The sequence below is a fragment of the Taurulus bubalis genome (assembly GCF_910589615.1).
Source record: "Taurulus bubalis genome assembly, chromosome: 11".
Taxonomy (NCBI): domain Eukaryota; kingdom Metazoa; phylum Chordata; class Actinopteri; order Perciformes; family Cottidae; genus Taurulus; species Taurulus bubalis.
The window spans coordinates 1,837,691-1,849,128 of record NC_136599.1 but is presented as its reverse complement, the minus strand read 5'-3'; the positions used below and the strand labels follow the sequence as shown (position 1 = coordinate 1,849,128).

The following is an 11,438-nucleotide window of genomic DNA, read 5'->3' as shown; positions in this document are numbered from 1 at the left end:
AGCTGTGTCTCATTTATGTGTGTGTGTGTGTGTGTGTGTGTGTGTGTGTGTGTGTGTGTGTGTGTGTGTGTGTGTGTGCGTGTGTATGTCTTTGATGTTGGGCGTGCTGGGGTCAGGGGTCATGTGGCGTTGTCATCTCAGTGATTTCCTGTTTCCTGTTTGGACGTCCTGTCATGTTGCTTCAAGAAAACACCCACTTCCTGTCCCGCCCCCTACTGGGCTGTCAATCACAAACATCATCAGTTTATTCTGCAGACGTTAACGAAGTTCAGTGGACGAGTTCTAGGAGCACCGACTCTCCGACTGTTAGTGAACGCAACACGTGCATTCGTTCCAGATGCAGCTCCAGACGTGCTGTGACATCATCGCGTAGTCCGTCTCTGATTGGCCGGTCTAGGAGGGGAAGCAGATGGAGCAGCAGTCCAAACAGACCTCCAGGCAGTCGGACGAGCCGCAGCAGTCCTCTTGTATCCCACAATCCAACGCAGCCTCGCACGCCTCCTCCGTGCAGGCCGCCTCCCCCCAGCAGCAGCAGCAGCCAACCACGTCGTCGCAACAACAGGCCCCGCCCACTCCGCAGACCAGACACTCCCCCACGGCCGAACACATGGACGGCAGCTCGCAGAACAGACAAGCCAGGAGACAATGAACGCACCAGTCTGTAGAGAAGTCAGGACAGACACTGAACGCATCATTCATAGAGACATCAGGACAGAGACAGTGAACGCATCATTCATAGAGACATCCGGACAGAGACAGTGAACGCATCATTCATAGAGACATCAGGACAGAGACAGTGAACGCATCATTCATAGAGACATCAGGACAGAGACAGTGAACGCATCATTCATAGAGACATCAGGACAGAGACAGTGAACGCATCATTCATAGAGACATCAGGACAGAGACAGTGAACGCATCATTCATAGAGACATCAGGACAGAGACAGTGAACGCATCATTCATAGAGACATCAGGACAGAGACAGTGAACGCATCATTCATAGAGACATCAGGACAGAGACAGTGAACGCATCATTCATAGAGACATCAGCTGCTCTGAGGGAGTTAACTTCTGGTTTTATCAGAGAGATAAGCAGACGTCCACGATGAAGGTGTCCTCTGATAAACTGTTCAGAGAGAAATACTGTCTGTCTGATATATATGCGTATATATATATATCCATACATATACATATATATGTATGTATATATATGTATATATATATATACATATATATATATATATCCATACATATACATATATATGTATGTATATATGTATATATATATATATATATATATATATATATACATATATATATACATATATATATATATACATATATACATACATATGCTTACATATATATATATATATATATATACATACATATATATATACATACATATGCATACATATATATAAATGCATATATATACATATATACATACACATACATATACATACATATATACGTATATGTATGTATATATGTATGTATGTATATTTACATACATATACATATATATATATATAAGCATATGTATGTATATGTATATATATATATATATATGTAAGCATATGTATGTATATATACATACATATGCTTACATATATATATATATATATATATATATACATACATATGCTTACATATATATGCTTACATATATATAAATATATACATACACATACATATATATGTATATGTATGTGTATATATATATATATATATATATACATACATATACTTATATATATATATATATATATATATATAAATATATACATATAAATATATACATACATATACTTTCATAATTATTTTGTTCCTGATCTCCAGAGGATGAACCCTAACATCCTAATCACATGACATCTCTACTCAAACCTGATTGGCTCACCGTCTCCAGCGACCTCCTTAATGTGGGCGGCGTCCGACCTCAAGGAGGCGTGGCTTTTAGTGGAGGAGAGACGCTTCTGATTGGTGCTGCGAGGAGGATGAGGAGGAGGAGGAGGAGGAGGAGGAGGAGGAGGAGGAGGAGTGCTGTCCACACATGAGCGACAGAGAGTGACATCACAGGTGACATCACAGGTGTCAGATTCAGGTACGCTCCGTTTCTGTTGGCTCGGCAGCAGGCGAGTGACGTCATTGGTGGAGGAGCCGTCCGTCACAGGGTCATCGCCGGTGTCTCCGTCCTCTGACCAATCACAGAGCCGGGGGGGCGGAGCCTCCTCTGAAACATCGTTATGTGATTACTGCCTGATTGGTGCCATGAAACACCACAGAAGAAGAAGTACCCGGATCTTAAGTCAAAGTAAAAATACTCTTCTACATGTAATAAAAGTCGTTGTTTTAAAGATATCAGGGTCGGCGGTGCTTTTATAGTTGGCACTTGAAGTATATTATGTACTTGTTTATATATTTGATATTAATATATTGAAATAAACATCCAGTCACGTTTTATTTTGAAGGGTTACTTCCTGGTTGGAAACTTGACAGTAAGATAATAACGTAGCAGATAATAATACTCAAGTACTCAAGTTACATACAAGTAATAATACTAGTACACAAGTTACATACAAGTAGTAATACTAGTACACAAGTTACATACAAGTAATAATACTAGTACTCAAGTTACATACAAGTAATAATACTAGTACACAAGTTACATACAAGTAGTAATACTAGTACACAAGTTACATACAAGTAATAATACTAGTACTCAAGTTACATACAAGTAATAATACTAGTACACAAGTTACATACAAGTAGTAATACTAGTACACAAGTTACATACAAGTAGTAATACTAGTACACAAGTTACATACAAGTAATAATACTAGTACACAAGTTACATACAAGTAATAATACTAGTACTCAAGTTACATACAAGTAATACTACTAGTACACAAGTTACATACAAGTACCTTGAAATCTGTTACTTTTCACCACCACAGAAGAAGAGAACGAGAAACGCTTCCCATGACCATGAATATAAAAGAATGAGCTCAACATTTGATGCAGTAAGTTATTATAAAATATAGTAAACAATGTTTGTATCGTTGCGGTCGACAGGAAGTCCATCCTGTAAGTCTCAGTTCAGGGTGAAACCACGACCGCTCACCTGTGTGATGTCATCAAACAGGAAGTGAAGGACTGTCTCACCTGTGTGATGTCATCAAACAGGAAGTGAAGGACTGTCTCACCTGCGTGATGCGGGAGCGTCCCATTGGCTGCTGGCTGGACGGAGATGCATTCTGATTGGACCGGCTTCTGATTGGCTCTGCTCACAGTGATGTCAGAGCCACCGCGGTGTGATGTCACGTCCATCCTGCCGAGTCAACCGATCGTTAACATTAATTATTGATCTGCGGTTATACATCACAACAACAGCTATATTGTTATTAATTTAAAGACATAAATAACAGTTATAATATTGGTAATAATAATAATAACAGTAATAACATTAGCAATAATACTAATGATAATAATAACAGCAATAACATTAGCAATAATAATGATAATAATAACATTAATAACACTAGTAATAATAATAATGATAATTATAACAGTCATAACATTAGTAATAATAATAATAACAGTAATAACATTAGCAATAATAATAATGATAATAAGAACAGTAATAACATTAGCAATAATAATAACAGTAATAACATTAGTAATACAATAATGATAATAATAACAGTCATAACATTAGCAATAATAATAATTATACCAGTAATAACATTAGTAATAATAATAATAATGATAGTAATTACAGTAATAACATTAGTAGTAATAAAAATGTTAATAGTAATAATGAAAATGAAACGCAGCTCAAAATGCTACAAAACTAAAAATAAAAGTGCTAAATTATCAACATAAACATATGAATGGGTTTACAGGCAGATAATGATCTTTGTTTATCTTTAATACTTTAAAATAATATAAAAGAGAACCATTAAAACAAACACATTTAATCCATTTCATCATTATGAACTTTATGAATTAGAGTGTAAATAAAACACCATCAGTAAAGATGAATAATCATCTTATTAATAATACAAACTTAATATTTAAAGCAAACAATTAAACACAATATTTATGTTTCTGGTCAAAGAGAGAAACTTCATTGAAATAAAGAAAAGTTTCCCACCTGAGACTCTTCTTCTTTATTTCCTTCTTCATCTTTATTTCCTTCTTCTTCTTTATCTCTTCTTTCTTTCTTTCTTTCTTTCTTTCTTCTTCGTTGTTTTGTTCAGTCTCTCTTCTCATAAACGGTTCGCCGTTGTGTTTGGAGCGCGCGCATGCGTGTGACCGCCTCCTCCTCATTTCGAGAGCAGCACACACACACACACACACACACACACACACACACACACACACACACACACACACACACACACAGGAGGGTGTAGTCCAGTGTATTTAAGACTTTACTACTTTACGTTTATTATTATTATTATTATTATTATTATTATTATTATTATTATTATTATTATTATTGTTGTTATATTCATGTGTTATTCATAATAATAATAATATTATATCATACACATAATTCCCTTAATATTGTAATAATGAAATTGTATTATAATACAATAAATTAAAATAATAATAATGACAACAAGAAGAGTTTGAGTGCTGCCGCCTCCTGGACTCAATGAGAACGGACTTTAAAATGATCATTTATTATTATTATTATTGATTAGTATCATAATTACTATGTTTATTATCATGATAATAATACTATTAATAATAATTACCATACTATTTATTATGACATTTATTATCATGTTTATTAATATTATTATCATCTTGTAATATTGATTGTTATCATTATTATGTTTATTATCATGTTTATTATTAATATTACACAATAAATAGCATTGTTATTATTACCATTACTATGATAAGGATTGTATTTATTATAAGTAGTATTATTACTACTATTCCTAGTATTATTGTCATTATTATATTGATATAATTATAATTATATTGATGATATCAGACCGGGTTCCGGGTGTCGTTGCGTTTCCGGCCTGCAGGCGTCGCTGCAGCGGCCTTTCTCTCGCTGCTGCCGCTTTAATTCTGCGCGCAGAAGAAGAAGCAGCAGCAGCGGAAACAAAGAGACTTCAACACATTTATTCTGGATGAAAATGAGTGAAATGTGACGGAGGTCCGGCGGCTTCCCGGAGGACTTCTTCTTCTTCTTCTTCTTCTTCTGCTTCTTCTTCTTCTTCTGCTTCTTCTTCTGCGCCGGAGCAGCCGCAGCGTCCTCATGGTGAGTCTTCTTCGTGGACTTCTTCTCATGCAGATGTTTCACTGATGGAGGAGAATAACGGAGCAGCTGGACCTGCAGCATCACACGCACGCACACGCGTACGCACGCACACACGCACGCACAGATTACACGTGACTGATACAATAATGCATGGAAATAAACACTGTAACGTGGAAGCCTGCAGAGTCCGGACCTTTAATGCGGACCAGAGTCTCCACGGCCAGGTCTGATGGTTTCCATCTGGACCTGGTCTGATGTGGTCTAATAAGACCTGGTCTAATAAGACCTGGTCTGATGTGGTCTAATAAGAGCTGGTCTAATAAGACCTGGTCTGATGTGGTCTAATAAGAGCTGGTCTAATAAGAGCTGGTCTAATAAGAGCTGGTCTAATAAGAGCTGGACTAATAAGACCTGGTCTAATAAGAGCTGGTCTAATAAGAGCTGGTCTAATAAGAGCTGGTCTAATAAGAGCTGGTCTAATAAGACCTGGTCTGATGTGGTCTAATAAAAGCTGGTCTAATAAGACCTGGTCTAATAAGAGCTGGTCTAATAAGAGCTGGTCTAATAAGACCTGGTCTAATAAGAACTGGTCTAATAGGAGCTGGTCTAATAAGAGCTGGTCTAATAAGAACTGGTCTAATAAGAGCTGGTCTAATAAGAACTGGTCTAATAAGAGCTGGTCTAATAAGAGCTGGTCTAATAAGAGCTGGTCTAATAAGAACTGGTCTAATAAGAACTGGTCTAATAAGAACTGGTCTAATAAGAGCTGGTCTAATAAGAACTGGTCTAATAAGAGCTGGTCTAATAAGACATGGTCTAATAAGAGCTGGTCTAATAAGAGCTGGTCTAATAAGAGCTGGTCTAATAAGAGCTGGTCTAATAAGAACTGGTCTAATAAGAGCTGGTCTAATAAGAACTGGTCTAATAAGAGCTGGTCTAATAAGACCTGGTCTAATAAGAGCTGGTCTAATAAGACCTGGTCTAATAAGAGCTGGTCTAATAAGACCTGGTCTAATAAGAGCTGGTCTAATAAGACCTGGTCTAATAAGAGCTGGTCTAATAAGACCTGGTCTGATGTGGTCTAATAAGAGCTGGTCTAATAAGACCTGGTCTAGTAAGAGCTGGTCTAATAAGACCTGGTCTGATGTGGTCTAATAAGACCTGGTCTACTAAGACCTGGTCTGATGTGGTCCTATAAAAGCTGGTCTACTAAGGCCTGGTCTGATGTGGTCTAATAAAAGCTGGTCTAATAAGAGCTGGTCTAATAAAAGCTGGTCTAATAAGACCTGGTCTAATAAGAGCTGGTCTAATAAGACCTGGTCTAAAAAGACCTGGTCTAATAAGAGCTGGTCTAATAAGACCTGGTCTAATAAGAGCTGGTCTAATAAGACCTGGTCTGATGTGGTCTAATAAGACCTGGTCTACTAAGACCTGGTCTGATGTGGTCCTATAAAAGCTGGTCTACTAAGGCCTGGTCTGATGTGGTCTAATAAAAGCTGGTCTAATAAGAGCTGGTCTAATAAAAGCTGGTCTAATAAGACCTGGTCTAATAAGAGCTGGTCTAATAAGAGCTGGTCTAATAAGACCTGGTCTAATAAGAGCTGGTCTAATAAGACCTGGTCTAATAAGACCTGGTCTGATCTGGTCTTATAAAAGCTGGTCTAATAAGACCCAGTCTAATAAGACCTGGTCTAATAAGAACTGGTCTAATAAGAGCTGTTCTAATAAGACCTGGTCTAATAAGAACTGGTCTAATAAGACCTGGTCTGATGTGGTCTTATAAAAGCTGGTCTAATAAGAACTGGTCTAATAAGAACTGGTCTAATAAGACCTGGTCTAATAAGAACTGGTCTAATAAGAGCTGTTCTAATAAGACCTGGTCTAATAAGAACTGGTCTGATGTGGTCTTATAAAAGCTGTTCTAATAAGACCTGGTCTAATAAGAACTGGTCTAATAAGAGCTGGTCTGATGTTTTACTTTGAAAGAGGTTTTACTTTGAAGTGTATCATTTGCTGTCTTGTTCTCCTCAGTCGGAGGAGGCTGCAGGAGCAGAGCGAGACCCGGAGGAGGAGGGAGGAGGAAAAGGAGGTGAAGAAGGAGGAGGAGGAAGAGGAGGAGGAAAAGGAGGTGAAGAAGGAGGAGGAGGAGAAGAAGAAGGAGGAGGATGTGAAGGAAGAGGAGGAGGAGGTGAAGGAGTAAAGGTCTCCATGAAGACCCCCAGAGGTCCTGTGTACTGTGTCTGCAGGAAACCAGACATCAACTGTTTCATGATGTAAGAACTGAAGTTACACAAATAATAACAACAACCAACATCAGAACGTTTACACTAACCTGTCTGTCTCTCTACCTGTCTGTCTGTCTCTCTACCTGTCTGTCTGTCTCTCTACTTGTCTGTCTGTCTCTCTACCTGTCTGTCTGTCTCTCTACCTGTCTGTCTCTCTACCTGTCTGTCTCTCTACCTGTCTGTCTGTCTCTCTACCTGTCTGTCTCTCTACCTGTCTGTCTCTACCTGTCTGTCTCTCTGCCTGCCTGTCTCTCTATCTTTCTGTCTGTGTCTCTACCTGTCTGTCTGTCTCTCTGCCTGTCTGTCTCTCTACCTGTCTGTCTGCATGTCTGTCTACCTGTCTGTCTGTCTGTCTACCTGTCTGTCTCTCTACCTGCCTGTCTGCATGTCTGTCTCTCTACCTGTCTGTCTGTCTACCTGTCTGTCACTCTGCCTGTCTGTCTGTCTACCTGTCTGTCTCTCTGCCTGTCTGTCTGTCAGAGGGTGTGACAGCTGTGCCGAGTGGTTTCATGGACACTGTGTTGGCGTCTCAGAGAAAGCAGCTAAACCCATCAGAGTTTGGTTTTGTCCGTCCTGCAGAGGTCAGTGAAGTAACGTGGTGCCTTCAGGTAGCGGAACGAGGGTTTGTAGAAACAGGGTTTGGAAACATGGAGGAATGTGTGAAGAGTGGATATGAATGTTAAAGAAACGTAGTTATGAATATTATATTTCCCGTCTGATTTTAAATGAAGCCCACTGCTCCTTTAAGATAGAGTTCTCTGTGTTAGCTGTTAGCTCTGTGTTACCTGTTAACTGTGTTTTAGCTCTGTGTTAGCTGTTAGCTCTGTGTTAGCTCTGTGTTAGCTGTTAACTGTGTGTTAGCTCTGTGTTAGCCGTTAACTGTGTTTCGCCCCCTACAGACAAAGATCCGTCTCTGGAGATTAAATACCGTCTGAAGAAGACCAAGGAGGAGAAAGAGATGGAGAGGGAGGACAAACCTGACGAAGACGGGAGCTCTACCTCCCAGCTCAAGATTGACAGGAGGCGGGGCTCACAGGTAACTAGACTGACAGGGGGCGGGGCTCACAGGTAACTCGACTTGCTCACAGTTATCTAGACTGACTCACAGGTAACTAGACTGGCTCACAGGTAACTAGACTGACAGGGGGCGGGGCTCACAGGTGACTAGACTGACAGGAGGCGGGGCTCACAGGTGACTAGACCGACAGGGGGCGGGGCTCACAGGCTGTCACTCTACCTGTCTGTCTCTCTGCCTGTCTGTCTCTCTAGACTGGCTCCCAGGTAACTAGACCGACAGGGGACGGGGCTCACAGGTAACTAGACTGGCTCACAGGTGACTAGACCGACAGGGGGCGGGGCTCACAGGCTGTCACTCTACCTGTCTGTCTCTCTGCCTGTCTGTCTCTCTAGACTGGCTCACAGGTAACTAGACTGACAGGGGGCGGGGCTCACAGGTAACTAGACTGACAGGGGGCGGGGCTCACAGGTAACTCGACTTGCTCACAGTTATCTAGACTGACTCACAGGTAACTAGACTGGCTCACAGGTAACCAGACCGACAGGGGGTGGGGCTCACAGGTAACTAGATTGACAGGCGGCGGGGCTCACAGGTAACTAGACTGACAGGGGGCGGGGCTCACGGATGACTAGACTGACAGGGGGCGGGGCTCACAGGTAACTAGACTGGCTCACAGGTAACTAGACTGACAGGGGGCGGGGCTCACAGGTAACTCGACTTGCTCACAGTTATCTAGACTGACTCACAGGTAACTAGACTGGCTCACAGGTAACTAGACTGACAGGGGGCAGGGCTCACAGGTAACCCGACCGACAGAGGGCGGGGCTCACAGGTAACTAGATTGACAGGCGGCGGGGCTCACAGGTAACTAGACTGACAGGGGGCGGGGCTCACAGGTGACTAGACTGACAGGGGGCGGGGCTCACAGGTAACTAGACTGACAGGGGGCGGGGCTCACAGGTAACTAGACTGACAGGAGGCGGGGCTCACAGGTGACTAGACCGACAGGGGGCGGGGCTCACAGGCTGTCTCTCTGCCTGTCTGTCTCTCTAGACTGGCTCCCAGGTAACTAGACCGACAGGGGGCGGGGCTCACAGGTATCTAGACTGGCTCACAGGTGACTAGACCGACAGGGGGCGGGGCTCACAGGTAACTAGACTGACGGGGGGCGGGGTTCACAGGTAATTAGACTGGCTCACAGGTAACTAGACTGACAGGGGGCGGGGCTCACAGGTAACTAGACTGTCTCACAGGTAACCTGGCATTTAATTGGACCAGAAGTGAGCTATCAGGGTCACAGCTCCTCCTAGGAAAGTTTATTCCGAGGTTCTGGATCCTCCATGTGGATTCTGGTCCCCGGTGACCCGGCTCTGGATGAACGTGTGGATTATATTTAGTATATTCAGTGTTTTAATGTCTGTGAACCAGATCAAGCGCTCGGCCCGGATGTGTGGAGAGTGTGACGCCTGCCTGAGGACGGAGGACTGCGCTCTGTGTGACTTCTGCAAAGACATGAAGAAGTTCGGAGGTCCAAACAAGATCCGGCAGAAGTGTCGCCTGCGGCAGTGTGAGGTCCGAGCCCGGGTAAGTCTCAGGTTTACATATAGTCTCAGGTTTATATAGTCTCAAGTTTATATATAGTCTTAGGTTTATATAGTCTCAGGTTTATATATAGTCTCAGGTTTATATATAGTCTCAAGTTTATATGTATATAGTCTCAGGTTTATATACAGTCTTAGGTTTATATAGTCTCAGGTTTATATATAGTCTTAGGTTTATATAGTCTCAGGTTTATATAGTCTCAGGTTTATATAGTCTCAGGTTTATATAGTCTCAGGTTTATATAGTCTCAAGTTTATATGTATATATTCTCAGGTTTATATATAGTCTCAAGTTTATATGTATATAGTCTCAGGTTTATATACAGTCTTAGGTTTATATAGTCTCAGGTTTATATATAGTCTTAGGTTTATATAGTCTCAGGTTTATATAGTCTCAGGTTTATATATAGTCTCAGGTTTATATATAGTCTCAAGTTTATATGTATATAGTCTCAGGTTTATATACAGTCTTAGGTTTATATAGTCTCAGGTTTATATATAGTCTTAGGTTTATATAGTCTCAGGTTTATATAGTCTCAGGTTTATATAGTCTCAGGTTTATATAGTCTCAAGTTTATATGTATATATTCTCAGGTTTATATATAGTCTCAAGTTTATATGTATATATTCTCAGGTTTATATATAGTCTCAAGTTTATATGTATATAGTCTCAGGTTTATATATAGTCTTAGGTTTATATAGTCTCAGGTTTATATATAGTCTTAGGTTTATATAGTCTCAGGTTTCTATAGTCTCAGGTTTATATAGTCTCAGGTTTATATAGTCTCAGGTTTATATAGTCTCAAGTGTATTTGTGTAGTCTCAAGTTTATACGTATATACGTATATAGTCTGTGTATATATATATATCCACAGCTGTTAGACACCACAAACTGATGGTGTTGTTATTGATGAGTTATTATGTATATATCTATATCTACATATATATATATATATATAGAAGATGCTTCGTGTCAAAGAAGAGGAGATGAATCGGAGCGGCGCCAGGGCACGCGGCCTGTTGAGGAAAGGGGCGGGGCATCAGACGGAGGATGAGGATGATGATGATGATGATGATGATGATGATGATGAAGAGGTGGCCTTCAGCGAGAGCGAGTTGGAGCTGTATGAGCAGTACAAAGCTGCCGGGTACCAAAACCTGGTCAGTACACCTTTCTACTTCCTGTCGTGTGATGCTACTTCCTGTGGTGTGTTGTGATGCTACGTCAGGTGGTGTGATGCTACTTCC

At 40.7% G+C, this 11,438-nt stretch overlaps 2 protein-coding genes across 2 annotated transcripts in view; one reads left to right on the top strand and one right to left on the bottom strand.

The window, feature by feature from the left end:
* Window positions 1–153: 153 nt before the first annotated feature.
* On the bottom strand, window positions 154–4,279 carry LOC306744105 (uncharacterized protein). Its single transcript, XM_079226685.1, has 4 exons — window positions 4,159–4,279; window positions 3,209–3,333; window positions 1,903–2,235; window positions 154–659 (listed from the first exon to the last, which is right to left on the bottom strand). Exons 1-4 carry the CDS (start codon window positions 4,275–4,277, stop codon window positions 394–396), a joined length of 843 nt encoding a protein of 280 aa, XP_079082811.1. The 5' UTR covers window positions 4,278–4,279; the 3' UTR covers window positions 154–393.
* A 1,153-nt stretch (window positions 4,280–5,432) lies between these two features.
* cxxc1a (CXXC finger protein 1a) overlaps window positions 5,433–11,438 on the top strand; it is a gene marked incomplete at both ends in the record, with an annotated part of 10,021 nt that continues 4,015 nt past the window's right edge. The window contains 6 exons of the mRNA XM_079226421.1: window positions 5,433–5,510; window positions 7,318–7,559; window positions 8,052–8,152; window positions 8,471–8,607; window positions 10,018–10,173; window positions 11,151–11,351. Coding sequence (XP_079082547.1) covers window positions 5,433–5,510; window positions 7,318–7,559; window positions 8,052–8,152; window positions 8,471–8,607; window positions 10,018–10,173; window positions 11,151–11,351 — 915 coding nt within the window. The remainder of the gene's footprint in view (window positions 5,511–7,317; window positions 7,560–8,051; window positions 8,153–8,470; window positions 8,608–10,017; window positions 10,174–11,150; window positions 11,352–11,438) is intronic.